Below are 18,181 nucleotides of genomic sequence, written 5' to 3' on the forward strand. Positions count from 1 at the left end.
TGTCCTAGCTGCGCATATCGATCGGTGCCTGCGCATGAAAGCCGGCATTTGCAGAATGTGAGCATGAACAGCAATTCCAGCAGTGTTTTCCTTGTGCTCCGCGGCAGACTAAATGGGGAGGCGTTTGTATTGAAAGGCTCATGGATCCAAGGAGAAAGATGTACAGTGCCCCTGGAGGGTGAGGGTGGAGACGGGAATAGGGAGCTATGTATAACGGTAGTGGTCACCAACGAACTGAGGCAGAAAGCAAAGCGCTGCAGTTGCTTCAGCGGTAATACGACTGCGATCCATACGGTGCATGTTGAGTACGGGCAGTCTGGGCCAGCGGCTCCAAATACTCGCCCGACTCCACATCGAGCACCCGTACCCTCTCCACTGCCATCATCTGCGGGTGGCTGGTCTGGGTGGCACCCATGTGGGGGCTGTGCGGGATTGAATTGCAGGCGCTCTGGATAGCCGACGACGTGGGTGAGTACTTTGGGATATATGCCATGTTTTCCAGCAGCGACGCCGATGGCGCGTTGAACCCGTGGCTCTCGCACTGCTTGATCAGCGGAGAGTCAAACGGCGACCAGTCAAGATCGGTGTATTTAGAGTCCTGTTTCTCCTGTGGCCTTGTTCTGTCGGCCTTGGCCTGGATTGGCGTTGTACCTGTTGCCTCGGTCAGAGGAGGAGGCGGTCGTGCTGCTGAGGGCGTTGGGGACGATGGCACGGAGGCAGGCGGCACATAGGCAGCTGTGGGCTGCGCATATGGCTTCTTTTTAATCGACAACTGCGGGTTGTACATGTCGCTCCTTTGCTGCTGCTCTACCTGCTGCTGGTGTTGCTGGTACACCTGCTGGTGCTGGAATAACTGCCGCTGCCGCTCCTGGTAGAGCTGCTGCAACTGCTGCTGCTGGTACATCTGTTGCTGGTGGCGCTGTGACATGTGTATCTGCTGGCTGTAAGAATTGGATGCGTGTGTATGTGGTGCGGCTCCGAAATGGCGAATATAGCACTCACCAAAGGTATACGGATGCGGGCTGTAGTAGTGCTTTGCTGACTGGTACTGAGGTTGGTAGCCAAACGGGTCAACAGCTTTTTCGCATCCTGTGCAGACTGTGTCTCTGCATCAATGTGTATAGACAGAAGGAGGAGGGAAAGCTAGCAGAGTAAATGCAAGTGGTATTAAAAAGTACGGACGAGGTTGCGTGGGAGACAAGGCCTTCAAATAGATCTATTTCTGAGCAGCACGCGTTTATTAGCGAGTATCCTGCCTCAGCACGGTGGCAGCAAGGGGTGTTGCCGGTGCTAGTAAAAACCACCCAGGGAGAGAACCCCAAGAGTGGCAGGAATCTCCAAAATAATAATGTGCTAGTGCTGCAGGCACAGCTGCCTTGCTACCCGGGCCGGCACCAGCCGTGTTTGCACAACACCTCGGGTTGGAAATATGCCCGAGCCCCGTAGCCTGATGGCGAGCTTTTTTTTTTTGGGTTGATCATATTTCGCTTGGCACCTTTATAAGCCGGTCCATCACCAGTAGCTTTCTCCCGGAGCTACAGGACGAACTCTTCCAGCGTCTGGTCTACCAAAAGAGAACTTGCTGCTTATGAGCAGACTGACCTCACCGTGATAAAGGCAACGGCCCAACACCTAGCCCAATGCGGGCCGATAGGCAGATATATCGGCAGGCAGGGTGCTGCGATAGGGAATTGCTCCGACGATGCCTGGTGGTGCCAAAGCTACCGTTGAGCACCGAATTGGGGGCGGGGGGTACCAAGTACCCAATTAGCTTGACAGACAGTTTTAGACGTGCCATGTGTCAGGACAGTTGGGAATGTTCATCGGCCGTTGTCGGCAGTGTGCTTGTTGGGACGCTAGAGTGCCAGAAGCAAGTGCTCCGGACGCAATGGAGTTCCTGAAGGCCCCGGTCCGCTTGTTTTCTCCAAACATGACGGCATGTTTGCTGCCAATGGAGGGGGCGCGTTCCATGTGCATGCATGGCAACACAGCGCTTCACCGATCGCTTAGCGATAGCATCTGTCCTGCAACATGAGTGTGCCCACGCACGCATGCCACCAGGGCGGCATCTATGAACATGGCAAGATTTCAGGGATAAAGTCCATTGGGCAGTTTTGGAATTGCGTGTTTGCTGACCCGACTTTCAGATGCCACTGGACCTGCATGGGTATCAGGCGTGTAATCGCAGGCACTGGTGCGCCCGATGCTCCGGATATCCTGCCATCTGAGCACAGCATAGCGCAGCAACCCCGGCATGCCGAGGGAGAAGAGCCGGGCCAAGTCGTGCAGATTTGTCATAACCTGCACGAGCGTTATCTCCTCACCTGCGATTTGCTCAATGTGGATACCCCTCAAAACCAATTCACGTCCCCCGTGTCTGCATGCACCGCCTTTTGCGCAGTCCTGTTCTTATCAAGGAGTCAGGCGGCGAGCCCGGTTCCTGTCGGCGGACAAGCTGCTGCGGCTGCATGCCACGTCGGGGGATACGGTGTGAGATAAGCAGTCCTGCTGCCAGCGCATTCTCAACCCAACAGCACGATGAATTTGGAAACTCGTTGGGCATTGCTCTGTATGAAAGAGTCGCTGAAAAAGACATCTACCCGACAACATGGCGGATGTAGTAGAACGGCAGGCCGAAACACCCGAAGCCGTTGGCCTTGGCGAGTTTGGCAAACCCCTCGGTCTCGACCTGGTGCTGGAAGAGCCAGGCGGGGAAGCCGACGCCCGAGCGGTGGACGTGGGCCTTGAGCAGGGTGAAGGTGCCGCCGACGCCATCGAGCGGCACGAGCGTCTCGTTTTTCTTGAAGTTGTCCAGGTATTTGCGGTGTGTCTTGAGGGACTGGTAGCCCTCGACCAGGAAGTCGTCTTCCTTGAGGTTTGCGATCATGGCGCGGCTGGCATCTGTCTCCTGCCAGGCATTGCGGTCATACACTGTGTGCTTCCACTGGCCCTTGTCGCCGCGCTTGCGCACGAGGCAGTTCGGGACTATAACGTCCTTGTCGTAGGCCATCAGGTCGCGCACGATGTTCGGCGGATAGAACTCGAGGTCGCCGTCAATCCACAGCACCCACTGCTCATCGCCGAGAGCGCGCGTCCACAGATAGTTGCGCGCGCGAGCCATCATTATCCGGCGCTCTCGCTGCTTCTCTCTCAAATGCCGCTGGTCGCGCGGCAGCGAGTAGAAAAAGTCCTGCCGGTATATGTCGAACCTGCGAAAACGCAGCTCCTCAGGCGCCTTCTCCTGGTACCACTGCCGCGACTCAATCAGCATCTGCTGCGTGTCGTCGGTGGAGTCCGACACCAGGAATGCGATCGATATTTTGTCGCGCGGGTATTTCAACCGGTCTATCAGCGCAAAGTACCGTGCCAGGTGCTTGGCGTTGTTTTTGATCGGCGTCAGAATCAGCAGCGAGTCGGAGTCAGGCTCCTGTGTGTATGAGGCAACCGCGCGGTTGTTGGCAAGGATCTGGCGCGAGTCCTCGGTCAGCCGGCCGTTCTTGGACACCTCCACATTGCCATCCAGTGCGGCTTTGGGCAGCCACGACGGCATGGATGCGGCAGTCTTTGGTCTGTAGTCGTTGCCCAGCACCTCAATGTGCTTGGTCAGCCGATACTGACTGGTTATCCCGTGGGGCGTGTTGGCCAGTGTGGAATTGCTTCTCAAATCGCCGCCGGACTCCCCGTCAGCAGCGCCGGCAGGCCGTGGCAAGCAAGCAGGTTGGGCTGGGGCACGGGCAACTGGTCTGGTCTGGTCAATCATTTCGCTGTCGTTTGGTGCCTCGAGCAGCGTGCTGCTGAAGATATCTGGATGGTACGTGGTCAGCAGCAATAGGGTGCAAATCGCTGCTGCCAGAAGCGTTATCAGCGGGAATGCTGTCTCTCCGGCCAAGCCTACAGGTTTTAAACTGGGATGTGGTGAGTTGGAGGATGTTTCTGGTGTTCCTGTGCCAACTCAACGGCAGAGTCCGTTCTTTGGATGGGAGGGTCGGACTGGGATCTGCTTACCTTTTGGCGACCACGCTGCTGTTGCGCTTAATCATGAGCAAGTAGCTTTCCTTTTGCTTTGGGTCCTCGGACATCATTTTCGGCGCAGATGTATGAGAAGGGCAGGTTCAGGACTGAAGCGGGAAGAGCTGGAAAATGGGAGGGAAGGAGGAGCAGAGGAACTCTGGTTGAACGGGCGTGGTATTGCTCTATGCTAATGACATGGCAGCGCTGCACTGTGTCCGACTACTAGCGGCGTATGTTTAGCAGCACCTTGCTCGGAATAGCATCAGCATGGATAGTAGTAACCACCCACATAAATAGCACCCATGTTTCAGGGCAAATAATACGCTCGCTTCCCCATGCAAACCGAATCGACAATATTGCGCTTAATATCTGGGGTAGTGACGCCCATTATTACGATCTGCGGCGGTCTGTGGGTTCGAGCAAGCCCGATCAGGCCAAACCCAGCCCGATGGATCCTTATCATTTTCTAGTCATTTCTCGGAAAACTGCTCAGCCATGTTCCAGCGCAACGCAGTGCGAGGGCTTCGTCTCCAGGCATTGACGCAGGCTTTTCAGCCTCCGATCGGGCAACGTTACAGCAGCAGCAGTGGACAGATACCTACCAGCACTCGGATGAGCTGGATGCTTCTGCCAACCAAAAAGCCAACCAAGGGTAAGCAGGCGTCTGATGGGACTGCCGACCTACTGACCAAGGCCGGGTACATCTACCAGTCCTCCTCTGGTATCTATACTCTGCTGCCGATGGGTCAGCGGGTGCTGACCAAGATCTCAGCCATCATCGATGAGGAGATGCAGCGCGTCGGTGGCCAAAAGCTGTCGATGCCCACATTGCTCACCCCGGACAACTGGAAAAAGACAGGGCGGTGGGATTCGACGGGCGAGGAGCTGTTCACGCTGAAGGATCGAAAGACGTCGACGCTGATTCTGGGTCCGACACACGAAGAGGAGGTCACGGCGATTGTCAAGGACATGGTCAGAAGTTACAGGCAGTACCCGCTGCGTCTGTACCAGATCACGCGAAAGTTCCGAGATGAGGCAAGGCCCCGTGCGGGGCTCCTGCGGGGCCGTGAGTTTGTCATGAAGGACATGTACTCGTTTGATGTGACCAAAGAAGAAGCCATCGGCACATTTGAGGCATTGGAGGCGGCATATAGGCGGTGCTTTGACCGGATTGGCGTGCCGTACATGGTGGCTGATGCGGACTCGGGCAACATTGGAGGGTCGCTGTCGAAGGAATTCCACTTTGCTAATCCCTCGGGCGAAGACACCGTGTACGAGTGCAAGGGCTGTGGATATACGGCGAACGAGGAGCGGGCATGCAGTAAAGTGGCTGGCAGTGGGCATGCTACGTATATTGCCAAGGTTCTTGAGGGCGACAAGGTGGTCATGAGCCGGCGGGTGGTCGTCCCCGAATCGCACGAGCCCAGCGCCATAAAGGTCAGGCAGGTGCTGCCGATTGCGCCCGACCAGCGGCTGGAATTCGAGCTAGCCATGGACGCTGCGTGTGGCGAGCCGGCCTTGGTGGACGTGTGCGTGAGCAATGTCGATGGGCAGCGGGGTGACTGGCACGTGGCAAAATCGGGCGACCCGTGCGCAAAATGCGACCACGGCGTACTGACACCCAGCAAGGCGATCGAGGTGGGCCACATCTTTTATCTGGGCGAAAAGTACTCGAAGGCAATGGACCTGAGCGTGCTGCACCAGGGCAAGCGTGGGCTCGTGCAGATGGGGTGCTACGGTATTGGCGTTACGCGCATCCTGCAGGCATCCGTCGAGTGCTGCAATGAAGACGGCCGGGGCGTGCGCTGGCCGCTGGCAATTGCCCCGTACCTGGCCAGCGTGGTTCCGCTGACCAGCAGCGAGCGGGCGGCAGAGATATACGGGATGCTGCAGGGCACTGCTCGGTTCAAGGACAACGTCCTGGTGGATGACCGCGAGTACCTGAGCCCGGGATTCCGCCTCAACGATGCGCAGCTGCTGGGGATTCCAGTCACTGTGGTGCTGGGCAAGCGGTTTGCCGAGACCGAGGAGGTCGAGGTGCAGCTGCGGGTTCCAGGGCAAAGGCTGCCGGAGTCGGTTGACGGCATCAAGCTGGATGACAAGGACGGCAGCGGATACGAGTATCGGGCGGATGTGCCGCTCACGCGCCTGGCCAGGTTCCTTGAGCTTGTGCTTGGTCAGTAGAAATTGAGGTCACGCCTGTCTTTGATAATTGCATGCATTGCTGCTGCCGCCCAATGTCTCCTGTGACGCGGGAATTGTCCTGCCGGCACTTGCCTGTGCCTGAGCCCGATGGCTGTACCACGCTCCTTTTTATTCCCTGGCGACAAGAACCGCCTGCTTGTTCGCCAAAGAATTGGCTGGCAACTGGCCAAACAGCAAATAGTCACAGCTGATGGAGGCAGGAGGCACCAAGCAGGAAAAACGCCTCCGCATCGGCATCGGTTTTTTGTGCCCCATGCAGCGAGCTGTCCTGAAATTCCTCGATTTCGCAACTGCACGAGCCTGTTCTTCTCTTTTTCACCAGCTCCAATTCATAAAACTTTTTTAAACCTTGAACCAACCTTCTTCCTTCCCTTCTCAGCGTCTGGCCGCTGTATAAGCTTTTCCTTTCTTTTCTTTTCCTGTCCGTGTCTCTGTCGGTAAACTTGTACAGTTTTATTTATTTCTTTATCTCTATCCTGGCACAGGGCGCATTCGCAGCGAGCGGGTTTTCACACAGCAACCAAGCACTCTAGCATGGACACCAGCGACTCAAAGGGCCCAATACGAAGTAGCCTGAAACACTGGCAGTCTGGACAGAACCGGGTTCAGCAGAACAGGTAAGGCCGAGGGTCGTGCAGCACCACGAGTATAGTGTCTGAAACCAACCCAGGCGAAATCCAACTCAACACGAAATTCTTCTCCTCCGCTAGGGCGACGGCGAGGCTGACCAATACCGCCAATATGGCCTATGCGCAGGCAGCCAGCAAGGTAGGCTTCTTTGTTGTTTGGGCTATATTTGTCATGGCCCTCCCGCCCATGGGCTCATGGGAACATATTGGCACCACCATGTTTGCGGCGCACTGACAGGAGAAGTCTGATTTTTCTCTCGAGACAACGGAAACACAACGCTTTTGGATGTTGTAAGACCGGCGCCATTTTCTTGTGTCGCAAAGGCTCAGCTCGATGTGCGCGGGAATGGCAGGCGCGCCGGACAACAATATTCCCAGCTGCTTCTACTGGCTGAACGGTTTGATGACTGCTCTTTGTTGACACTCGGCACCGCACACCCCCTGCAATCCCCACTCTAGTTCTCGGGACAAACCGTCACAGCCGGTAGAAGAGGGTAGGGAGGCGGGCGAAAAGGGATTGTTACCTTTCTACCTCTCCCCCCAAACTCGCTATTCGGCAATCACCTTTCTTTACGGCCCCATGCACACACCCACTGCCCGTTCACGAATGCATTGCTAAATGCACCTCGCTCCGATTATTAATCGTGTATTGTGTAGAGACCGCCGGCAAAAGTATTGCCCATGGCTCGCGATAACAGCGACGACGATGGCTCCGACTCTGATGACCATGGGTTCGTGAAGGTCGATCGCTGGAAATCCCCAACCGAGCCGGAGATGGCGACGTTTACACCGACGCTGGCACCCAGCACAGCACCCACCCTGACCGTGTCGAAGGATACGGGGCTGATGTCCAAGGTGCGCAACACGCTGAAAACAGCGCTTGCTGCACCCGAATCCACCCCCAGGGCCACAAAGCCGGCCCGGCATAGACCACGCCAAGGCACAGTTCTCAAGGAGGACGCGGGAAGCAGTAGCAGCGACTGCGACTCGTCTGGGTCGGACTCTGAGCTCGAGGAAGTGATAGACGAGACAGAGCTGGAGCTCATCGAGGCCATGGAGGATGCGCAGATTTCGGAGGCAGCGAAGCAGCAAGAGCAGCGCAGGCTTGTGTCATCCCCGGGGCTCCGTCCGCATGGGACACCCGGCAAGGCCCCGTGGGTTGGGCTGGGCGACAGCGGCCTGAGCCCCAAGGGCGGCGATTACAACGAGACGCTGAAGCAGCGGTTTACAAGCAAGACTGTTTCTGGGTTAAGCACCTTGCGGCCAGCGGACGAACCAGTGGCAGCGTCGCCTCTGGGCAGGACCAGCCAATCGCCAGCGCCTGGAGGCACCACAGTCTGTCCAGCAGAGCCTGCGATTCGCTCACCAGCACCCACAATGGCCACACCAGCGCACAGCAGCCCATTATCTCTCACGCCGGATTCAAAGGCGACTCCGCCTACCGCAGATCCAGTCTCGCCACCGCCGCCGGACCCGTACAGTGAGGAGGCAGAGGAGCCCCCAGCGGCAGCATCGACACCAGTGCCAGCTGAACACACCGGGCTGTCGGCCTTGAAAAGCAAGGACGGCAACGAGCAGCGGCCGGCGTCAGTGCCGCTGGATGCAGTTGAGTTTGTGGCCCCGGGCGTGACAAAGCAGACAGCCATGTCACTGCTGCGGCGCGTGCTTGACATCGAGGGCCCGGTGATCCAGCAGAAGATGGTTGAGTTCCTGCTGATTGACGGCGTGATTGCGTCGCTGATCGGCTTCATCACCCATGCGCAGGGCTCGATCTACTCGCCATCATCCAGCACGCAAACCACGCCGTGCTCGCCAGCCATGGGCCATGACGGCAGCAACGACGCACATTTTCGATCACGGGAGTGGTGAGAGCCCGCACACGATGCAGCGCACGCTGTCGTCGGTGGCTAGCGAGCTGCCTAACGCTGTGCTGGAGAAGTTTGAGCACCGCAACCAGTTCCGTACACGGCTCCTGCGCCAGCGGAACCGCTCGGCAGGGCCTGTCTGACACTGACCTGCGGCGCGGATACAATGCAGCGCATATGCTGGTGAGCCGCGATCAGTATGCGCGACGTGTGGTTGAGGCGAAGCTGTCGGTGATTGTACCGTCGCTGATGGCCGTGTTCCATAAGGACTCTCTAGGATCGTTCCACCATGCGTGCATGCTGCTGGAGCACTGTCTGGTGGTGTCGCCGATGAAGACTGCACGGATGCTGCTGTTCCACCAGAACCCGCCGTCACGATGGTGGGCGCACTCGGCTGCGGTGGCCAAGGGCCAGGCGCCGATCTGCGACCTTCTACCGTACATGTCGGAGCCGTGCGTCCAGCAGCTGTTCTTGAAGGCCGAGTTTGGCGTGTGGACCGGCCGCCTAATGACCAGCCTGGGTCTGTCGCCAAACGACGCTGTGGTGGTCACCGACGCGCTGAACCGTATAGGCCTAGGGTCTATGGCCGGCGCTCTGGGAGGCAATGGAAGGCGATGCAGGATCAGATAACCCGGCATCGGCGCAGCAGCGGAGCAAGGCCCTGCAGCTGGTTCGCAACCGGTTCTCGCAGCTGAACCGCGGAGGCTTCATGGATCGAATGGTGGAACTTATAGAGGACCCTGACGCCCAGGTCTCCGAGAGCGTGTCCGAGTTCCTGGCCTTCATGATCAACGACTGCTCCATGTTCCTCGGCTTCAACATCTTGTTCAAGCCCATCTACGATTCGGAGCGGCCGGTGCGCCGTCTGGCCCAGCTGATCATCAATTCGCCTCCTCAGCGCCTGTCGCCGCAGGCTAAGTCTGCCACACGCTTCCTGCAGGCGCTCCTGATGAAGACCTCGTGCCAGTATGGCCTGCGTGTGCGCGATGCCCAGGGCGTGCATGATCCGGAGGTTCACGCGCGTGGATCGCAGCTGCTACTGCAGGTGGGCCAGGCAGCACGGACTGCACTCGAGTCGTTTTTGCCTGGCCTGTTTGCGACCGTGGTGGGATTGCAGGCGAGCACTGATTTGACAACACAGTCAGCATTTAACCGCCGCATATCGGTCGAATCGCTGCGTCTGCCTGAATATGACGAGGCGGATCCGGATCTCGACACCGACGATACTGAAGCTGCTATGTCATCGTTATCGGATAATGGCGAGCATCTCGCAGCTGAGCCTGGCCCTGGGCTGAGGCAATTCAGTGACGATGATCGCAGCATGCGCGGCATGCACACGAGCGACGACGAATCTGATCTCCGCAACTCGGCTGCTGCGCTGCTGCATGCAACATACTCCGAGTCCATCAGCTCTGGATCCATCTCGTCGTCGCTTTCGCCGTCATCAACATTGTCTGCTTCGCCAATGAACATTGCGAGCGGAACGCCCGAGCGCCCTGTCGACTCGTACATGGGCGAGCGGCTTGATGCCGAAGAGCTTGGCCTCCTGGTCGCCCTGCCCAAGCCCGATATCCACCGGCTGAGTCTGCTGAAGATCTGTGTTGAAGTGCTGCGTGAGACTGACGACATTGACGAGACCGTTGGCTGGGTCGATTTGCGTGTGTGGCGCGCACTGACGACGTGGTTCCTGAACCACCCGCACAACAATATGCTGCACCTATCGGTCTACCAGCTTGTGTCAACTGTGACCCTCGAAGCCGTACGACTGAGGCAGGCGAGACGCCGGTATGCTGCTGATCCGCGTGGAGTCAAGCTGCCAACAGAGGGTCGGAAGCCAGGATCTGCGGGTGGGTTCGGAAAGGGCCGGTCATCCGGCAGCACTAATGGCAGCGGGCCATCAAACAACGACCAGGCTAACGGTGTGCCAGAGATTCAGACGCAGTCGGAAGGCAGCAGCGAACTGCGGCTTGCGAGGCGGAGAGCGCGGCGCAGACGGGCGATGGCTGAGCGCATTCGGCGCGAGGAGGCGACCAACTGTGACAACATTCTGACGTACATGGTCGAGCAGAACCAGTGGATCGACAAGCTGGTCAGGCGTGCGACATCGCCCAACTTTGACGGCGCCTACGGGTACATCTCGCTGATCTTGAACACGCTGCGCCTGGCTGTGCAGGTCGACCGGCGGAAATGGGGTTCTGCGGCTGCATCGGCGAATCGTACTGTTGAGCGTACGCCGGCTACAACTGTGAGCAAGCAGACGCCGGTGTCTTCAGTCAGCGAGTCAGAGGACCTATCGTTTGATGTGTTCAGCGATGCGCTGCAGGCGCTGATGGTGGAGGATGACGACGGGTTCTCTGATGACGAGGTCCCTGATGACAGCGATCTGCTGCCGGATCTGGCGTACCACGACCCGTCCACTCGCCGCCGGCTGTCAGAATATCCTCTGTATCGCCTGCAGCGGTGGGAAATTTCACTGCTGTACTCGCCGTCATTCCGCACCCACCTACGCCGCCTGCGTAAGCAAGCTGTCCGGATGGTGCGCAAACTTGACAGCTTCAGACTCTGCGACCAGTCCCGCACACCGATCATCGACCGTGACAACGGGCAGCGCCCGGTGCCCTACCTGTCGCCGCAGCGGATCCGGCCGCCCGTGTCTCTGGACAACTCTGAGATCAAGAAGAAGCAGCTGCAGATCAACGTTGGTCTGCTGCTCGGCAATAACCAGAACTCGTCTAGCGTTGCTAGCAAACTGGCGTCTGCAAGTGGCAAAGACAAGGACGAAGAGTGCGAAAAGTGCCCTGCGGTGAATGACGTGGGCATTGATGCTGACTCGCTGTTTGCCCGCATGCTTGGGTTCACTGAGGATATAGTTGAGCTGCCTGCCAAGCAGGCGGATGAACGCAAGCCGGCAGATACCGCGGCGGCGGAGGATGCTGAGAAGGAAGGCACCGAGAGCACGAAGAAGCCCTCGCGCCTGGCGGTGCATGGCAAGAGCAGCGAGCGACCAGTCCGAAACAGCTCGTCCAAGCGCAAGAAATCGAAGCCGTCGCTCAGCCCCTCGATGCGGGTCGCGAAGGTGTCAGAGATTTTGGAGGACATGTCGCCTGATGCAGCGTCGGAGGCAGCCGAAGCCATCTGCAATGCACTGGGCACGACCTCTTCGTCAAACGCCGCATCAGCTGCGAAGCACTCGGCGGCGTCGTCCAGCAGGCTGCGGAAGAAGGCAGCACCCGTGGCGTCGGCGGCCCGACGTCGGCGCTCGCGGCTGCAGCATCGCTCGTCGAACTCGAGCCTATCGAGTGCTCAGGCGACAGACAGTGCACTGAAGAAGATTGAGGCTGCCGGTATTCTTGGTGAGCTGTCGGTGGAGATGGACCAGCCGCCAAAGAAAGCGATTACAGCAGGGCGTAGATACGGGAAATAGTGAGCAGTAGACAGGAAATATATTTATTGAAGCGTCGGCGGGGGTTTTTTGTTTTAACGCCCTACACGTTTATTTTCTTACCCATTTGTACGTTATATCAGTCATTATAAATCACACAGCTCAACATGGCAAGCATTTGCCATGCCTGCCACGCGCAGTGCATGTCCTGATACATTGATCGAACACTTAGCTACTCAGTACAAGGCCAAAAGTGCCCGTATCCATAAACAGTATTGCTGGGAGACAATATGGTCACAGTTCTGAGGATATTGCGGAGACACGACATTCTCTGTATAAAACTCTGGCTGATATAATCCGAATGTGGCATTTATAATGTAATTAATAAATGTTAAGAGGCGACTTGGGCTTGGCAGCAGGCGGAGCCGGAGCTTTGCGCGGCCTTCCACCGATATCAGTCTTGACCAGGCCGCCCAGGACGCTGAGCGACATTCCACCGTTGGGACCTCCAAAATTCCAGGCTGATGATTCCCGGGATATTCAGCCCAGGTGCGGCAACAGCAAGAGCAGCCAGGGATGAAAAGACGATGCTTAGCTTCATGTTTGGTGCAGATACAAAAAGTTCAGGCTATGGATTTTGTCTTCATTATGGCTCACATAAGTGTTTCTTTATATGAAGGGTTTCTTTTTTCCTGGCATGTGTCGCTATAACTCCGAGGCTTATTTATTCATGCCGGCAATATCTGCATGGTGAACGGCATTAATATCAGATCCATACATATTTTGCAATATCTGCAGCTATATTGCAACACACAAGAACCAGTAAAGGGCGATTAAAGTCGGATAAACATTTACCGGAATGCATTGGATTTCTTACTCGGCAATCGGCTAAGCCTCTAAGAGCGTGAATGCGGTGCTTACAGCCGGTAGTGGATTCGACTGGTATTTCAGAAGCATCGTCAGACCTGGGACGTTATGGGGCTTAGGACGAGGATGTGACAAAGGCATTCCGCAGCGGCTGTCGGCGTGCTCTTGCCATATGGCACCCAGGTCGCTGTTGACTTGAGAGTTACAAACTCTGGCGTGTTTATCGGGCTTGGAGCTGCATGCAGTGTATTTGGGATAGACAGTAATGGCCACAGATATTTTAGTCTAGTTTGGGTTGACAATGGTCCTGGCTGACTGCGCGGTGGCTATAGCACCTGGATTTCTCTTGGCGATAGCGCTGTTTCCACTGATTTACAGCGGTCCAGGGACACCGCCAGGGATAGGCGGCAAAACCGGAGCACTAGGTGTGGCTGACGAGCTGCTTGCAGAACCCGACGTTGTTGTGGAGGTAATACTGGCGTAGGGAGAGAAGTTACACCAGTTCCTGTACTGGAGCTGGATGTTCCAGAAGTGGGGCTTGCAGTACCAGAGCTTGATGTTCCAGAGCTTGAGCTGGATGCTCCGGAAGTAGAGCTTGATGCTCCAGAAGTAGAGCTTGATGCTCCAGAAGTAGAGCTTGATGCTCCAGAAGTAGAGCTTGATGCTCCAGAGGTGGAACTTGATGCTCCAGAAGTGGGGCTTGCTGTACCGGAGCTGGACGTTCCAGAGGTTGAGCTAGGATCTCCAGAAGTAGAGCTTGATGCGCCAGAAGTAGAGCTTGGATGCTCCAGAAGGTAGAGCTAGGATGCTCCAGAGGTAGAGCTTGGATGCATCCAGAGGTTGAGGCTTGATGCTCCAGAGTTGAGCTAGATGCACCAGAGGTAGAGCTTGCTGTACTGGAGCTGGATGTTCCAGAGGTGGAGCTTGTTGTACTGTGCCTGGACCTGGACCGTCTAGAGACCGTTTTTAATATCCACTTTGAATATTCGCTGGACAATACGCTCATCAAGGTTGACAACGGCTGTGTAGGGAGTGGAAGTGGGTGAGGGAAGGTCGGTCCGGGGGAAGGTAGGTAGGGGCAAGGGGAAACTGAGGCACAAGATATTGTTGGCCGACTGAATTGAAGCGGCATCGATCCTAGGGGTGGCGTATGCTGGATCAGCCTCTGCAAAAGCCGTGGGCTCAGCCTGGCGCTACATCCTAGTCCTAGGTGTGCTATTTTGGTAGTAGATAATGCACGATCAGTGGCTGCTATCTTGTGCGTATTAACACTAGGAGTGGCAGCGAACTGCTAGGACGTGCTGATGTATGAGCATCGCTTTCAGGTGCGATAAGGTTGTAAATAGCTTCACCAATCCTATTCGACTACATAGCCTCCAAGCATGGAGGATGCAGCATCTCCGATGTACCGGGATGCTACTCCAGTGACGCCTCCTAAGCCTGGCATGCCGAGAGACTCATAGTACTTGAGTGCAAGACCCCAAACTGGCATGTCGGGATATTTGTAGGAGAGTGAGATCATGTCCAGGAGAGCACTAATAGCCGACTCGCGTGTTATTCCTGACGCGCCCGCAAACGGCGTGATCGTCGGCAGTGTTTTCCAGAACTCCGAAGACTGCATAAGGAGGTCGTTGACATACGGGGCAATTTCGAAACACTTTGCTCTTATCAGCCTTGCGCGTACAGCTTGAGAGCGGCAGAGATGTTTTTCAGCAGCGGGTCGCTGGCAGTGAAGAGGTAGTCCAGGCTGGGCATGGCCATAGCCGTGGTAGCGCTGTACTGCTGGGCAGGACCTGAGGCAGGTGTGCGCATGGGGTTAATCCAGCTGATGTCTTGCAAGAACACCTTCGCGGTCGCAGTGTCAACATTGCCAAGGCCACGGATAACATCCGTGACACGGTTGATTTTTTTGGGGTTTATACGCAGTAGGTCGTTCAGGCGGAATAGAGCATTGTGCTGAGTAGCAAGGTCGGTTGGTTGCTGGTTCGAGGCAGCAGCAACAAACGCCAGCATATCCGGCGTCATCTTTCCTATTGCACTTATTAGGCTGGCGACAGATGCAGTGTTTGGCTGGCTGTCCAAGTTCAGGCGTTTTCAAGCCCAACAACTGATGCAATGCGCTTCGCGTTCTCAGCACCTGCCTGCGCGAATAGCTCGAGCATCATTGGAAAGATACTTGATGCTACGTGGGGGCAGCTCAAACACATCTGCAAACGGGATATTCAGAATAGGCTACTTCATCGCTGGCATGCTTGCCTTAGGTCAAACATGTACTTGTCAGACAGCCTAATCTTGAAGCGGTCAGTGAGGTCATCGAGTTCCATATCGCTGCCCAGCTCTGGAGCAAGCCCCAGGTCGCTCAGGCGCACTCGGCCAAGGTCGGCAGCGTCACTGCCTGGGGCACCGGATGCTAGGAACTTTGTCAGCTTCTGCACCAGTTCAAGCGACACATGCTGTTCAAAGCCTGAGTCGTTAGACTGAGAGCCGGAGCTGGTAGCTGTTGTTCCTGCCAGCACAACAATGGCTGACAAGCCGAAGGAAGAAATAAGTGAGAATAGTTTCATACGGTGTATATAAGAGACTATTAGTCCAAGGGAGTAAAGCAGGGGTGAGATGGCACCACTTCCTTTTGGTAGATATATGTATTCACTTTGTATGGCACGTATATCCCGTGTAGCTTTTACTACTTGATGAAGTCCCCACTTGATGAGTGCATGTGGCTTATTCACTGTGCGTTTCAATGTTCAGAATGCATTGTGCAGTGCACCATTAGCCCTTCACCTATGCCGTATGGACTGCATGGTCAATGCATTGATTTGTGCAATAGGCACAACAATGGCATATTAGAAGCTATCATCAATGGAGAGAGGCATGTGGAAAACAAAAGCCCTGCTGCACAACATATCAGGAGGCGTACTTGAATATGCTCATTTATCCTGATCTTGAAGAGGCGGATACGTAATGTCGCCCATGAGGGACGGAATGGACTCCTTCGTCGAAGCCTCCTTTGTGAACACTGCACTCTGCAAGGACGACTCTGGCGCAGTAGACTTCACAGAGTCATCAACGGTGCTAACTGGGTGCCACGGGTCCCACTGCTTTTCGCTGGTCGAGACCTGGTTGCCCTTGGAGGCTTGGTCGCCCTTGGAGACATGGCGCAAACCGGGAAGCGACGAGTGCATGATCTCCGTCTCAGGCTTTGGCGATCTCGGCGGCGGTGTCTGTTTTGGCGAGACACCGGCACTGCCTCTCACGGGCGGGCGTGGAGAGCCATTGTGCGAGCCAGATTTCAGCTGTACGCCCCATGCAGCAGCGCCAGTATTGGGACTCGAGTCGACACCGTCGTTTTGTGACTGGACTTGAGACTGCTGAACGGAACGACTGCGACGGCGACGGGGTATTGAAAGATTGGGCTGGCGATAGGGTCTTAAATGACTGCGCTGGCGATGGCGTCTTGAATGGCGCAGGCGCCGGGGCATCCGGCCTGACATCAGAGAACGCCTTCCGGAACCCGGCCTCGTCGGTAAACGCATCCAAGGGAGCGAGTGGTCCCGGCAGCGAACCGTGAAGGCAGGGACTGAGCCGGCTTGTTCGGGACATAGTTGACCACAGCGTCCACAGCCTTTTCAGAGCTAGCTCTCTGGGCCTGGCCGCTACGCACAGCGGCTGCTACTGCTGCTGGACGTGCATTCCTTGGCTGAGAACACTGAGAGCTTGTGTGTGAGCTGACACCCAAGCTCCTGGATCTGCGCTAGCGTCCGCTGAGTGGCAGTGGAGTAAACCATGCGCAGACGCGGTGCACATCCCTCGGGACACGAGTAGATGAAGACACGGTGTGGCTGGGAGTTCATCACATAGAAGCGCGGCTCAGCTGTGCATGGCGAGAAGCTGTCGGCAGACTGATATGTGCGTACTACTGTGATGCTCTTGCCGCCTTCAACCTGCAGCTCGACCACAGCGATGGAGCTGTCCGAGACCAAGTTGTTCAGGGCGTCCTTTGCACTCTGCGACAGCGGCAGGCTGACTGTGTGGAAGCCGCCAGAGGCTGCGGCGACCGTCTGCTTGAGCCCGCTTTGGTTGGCGTGCTGGTTGTTGGGATCGTAGTCGGGCTTTGATGGCGTGGTGTAGGTGCGGAAGTGCGTGCGCATCTGCTGCAACTGCTCACTACGCGCGTCGTCTTCCTGCTTGAGTAATCCATGTGCTCGAGCTCAGACTGGGACATGGCGAGGCGGGGGTCGAGCTTCTTCACAAACACGCCACTGCTGCTGCCGAGGCCCTGGGGTTTGGGCTGCACCACCGGCGGTGCTTGGCCTGCCAGCCGCTGGGCTGTGGCAGTAGGTGCTGACAGGGCTGCAACCGATGTAGGCTTGGGGTTCGGGGCAGGCTTGGAGGCCAGCACGGGCTTGGGGGCCGGGGCCGGCTTCTCTGGCGCAGGCTCTGAGCCTTGAAGTGACAGACTCTCAGCACCCTGTGAGATGCCCTTGCCAAATGCCTCGTTTTTTGATGAGAACTGCAGCGAGTCCTCGACATTGCCGAACCCAACTGCTGCCTTCAGCTTGGACTGCGACGAGGCGTAGATCATGCGATTGCTAACACCAACCTTGCCCTCAGGCATCCATGTAACGAGGTACCAGCTGGATGTGTTCAGCACGCAGCAGCAGGAACGCCGGATCGTCGCCGAGCAGTTCATCGAGCTGCGTCAGGTCGCCATTGGCCGGCCCGCTCTTCCGGCCCGTCTCGACCAGGTCCACGCCGCGAATTTGCACACGCAGTACAGAGATGTCCGAATGCTGTCCCTCAGCAGACTCGTCCAAGAACTGCTTGAGCTTTGGTGCAGCTACAGACAAGAGGGAAAGGTGCCCCAAAGGGGAGGGGCAGCTATTAGCTACAGACAGGATAGTGTAGCTTCTCTGAAGGCGAGCGCCTCCTCTCGCAAGCGCCTGCTTCCGCCAATGCGTACCTGCAATTCCACTCGACAGAGATGACATTTTTCCTAGTTCGCCACAGAGAGTAGTAAGATAGTAGACTTAGCAGAGCGAAGATACGCCGTCGCTGTCCGCTGCGCAGCGATTCAGGCCGCCTGAGGCCTGCAGCAGCGCCTGGAGTAGGGCCTTGAGCTGTGATCCGCTAATCGGTCTAGTCTGATCAGCATCGCCGAAGATCCCACACGGTGCCAGTTACTGGCTGCTGCTGCGCATACCTGGTCCTCAGCCGATTGGCTG

General features: G+C 56.7%; 6 protein-coding genes across 6 annotated transcripts; 3 read left to right on the top strand and 3 right to left on the bottom strand.

The window, feature by feature from the left end:
- Window positions 1-119: 119 nt before the first annotated feature.
- Window positions 120-1,195, bottom strand: DL89DRAFT_268954 (uncharacterized protein; the record flags this gene model as incomplete). The annotated part of the gene is made up of 1 exon (XM_040888091.1): window positions 120-1,195. A coding segment is annotated over one exon (810 nt), but the record flags the coding sequence as incomplete, so codon positions are not given.
- A 1,363-nt stretch (window positions 1,196-2,558) lies between these two features.
- DL89DRAFT_268955 (uncharacterized protein) lies at window positions 2,559-4,084 on the bottom strand. The gene is made up of 2 exons (XM_040888092.1): window positions 4,006-4,084; window positions 2,559-3,891 (listed from the first exon to the last, which is right to left on the bottom strand). The coding sequence occupies exon 2, from the start codon at window positions 3,758-3,760 to the stop codon at window positions 2,597-2,599; it is 1,164 nt and encodes a 387-aa protein (XP_040741589.1). The 5' UTR covers window positions 3,761-3,891; window positions 4,006-4,084; the 3' UTR covers window positions 2,559-2,596.
- A 605-nt stretch (window positions 4,085-4,689) lies between these two features.
- Window positions 4,690-6,060, top strand: DL89DRAFT_202636 (prolyl-tRNA synthetase; the record flags this gene model as incomplete). The annotated part of the gene is made up of 1 exon (XM_040884003.1): window positions 4,690-6,060. A coding segment is annotated over one exon (1,371 nt), but the record flags the coding sequence as incomplete, so codon positions are not given.
- Window positions 6,061-7,526: 1,466 nt separating this feature from the next.
- On the top strand, window positions 7,527-12,134 carry DL89DRAFT_294317 (uncharacterized protein; the record flags this gene model as incomplete). The annotated part of the gene is made up of 4 exons (XM_040890501.1): window positions 7,527-8,650; window positions 8,709-8,801; window positions 8,827-9,275; window positions 9,322-12,134. 4 exons carry the CDS (start codon window positions 7,527-7,529, stop codon window positions 12,132-12,134), a joined length of 4,479 nt encoding a protein of 1,492 aa, XP_040741591.1.
- Window positions 12,135-13,260: 1,126 nt separating this feature from the next.
- DL89DRAFT_259003 (uncharacterized protein) lies at window positions 13,261-13,757 on the top strand (the record flags this gene model as incomplete). The annotated part of the gene is made up of 2 exons (XM_040885645.1): window positions 13,261-13,384; window positions 13,444-13,757. The coding sequence occupies 2 exons, from the start codon at window positions 13,261-13,263 to the stop codon at window positions 13,755-13,757; spliced, it is 438 nt and encodes a 145-aa protein (XP_040741592.1).
- A 2,129-nt stretch (window positions 13,758-15,886) lies between these two features.
- On the bottom strand, window positions 15,887-17,947 carry DL89DRAFT_259006 (uncharacterized protein; the record flags this gene model as incomplete). The annotated part of the gene is made up of 5 exons (XM_040885646.1): window positions 15,887-16,545; window positions 16,621-17,123; window positions 17,174-17,593; window positions 17,625-17,796; window positions 17,920-17,947. 5 exons carry the CDS (start codon window positions 17,945-17,947, stop codon window positions 15,887-15,889), a joined length of 1,782 nt encoding a protein of 593 aa, XP_040741593.1.
- Window positions 17,948-18,181: the final 234 nt, after the last annotated feature.

This window comes from Linderina pennispora (genome assembly GCF_002104995.1).
Source record: "Linderina pennispora strain ATCC 12442 chromosome Unknown DL89scaffold_11, whole genome shotgun sequence".
NCBI lineage: Eukaryota > Fungi > Kickxellomycota > Kickxellomycetes > Kickxellales > Kickxellaceae > Linderina > Linderina pennispora.

Coding starts and splice junctions, on each gene's coding strand:
- DL89DRAFT_268955 (XM_040888092.1), bottom strand. CDS start 3,760: ATGATTGACCAGACCAGACCAGTTGCCCGTGCCCCAGCCCAACCTGCT.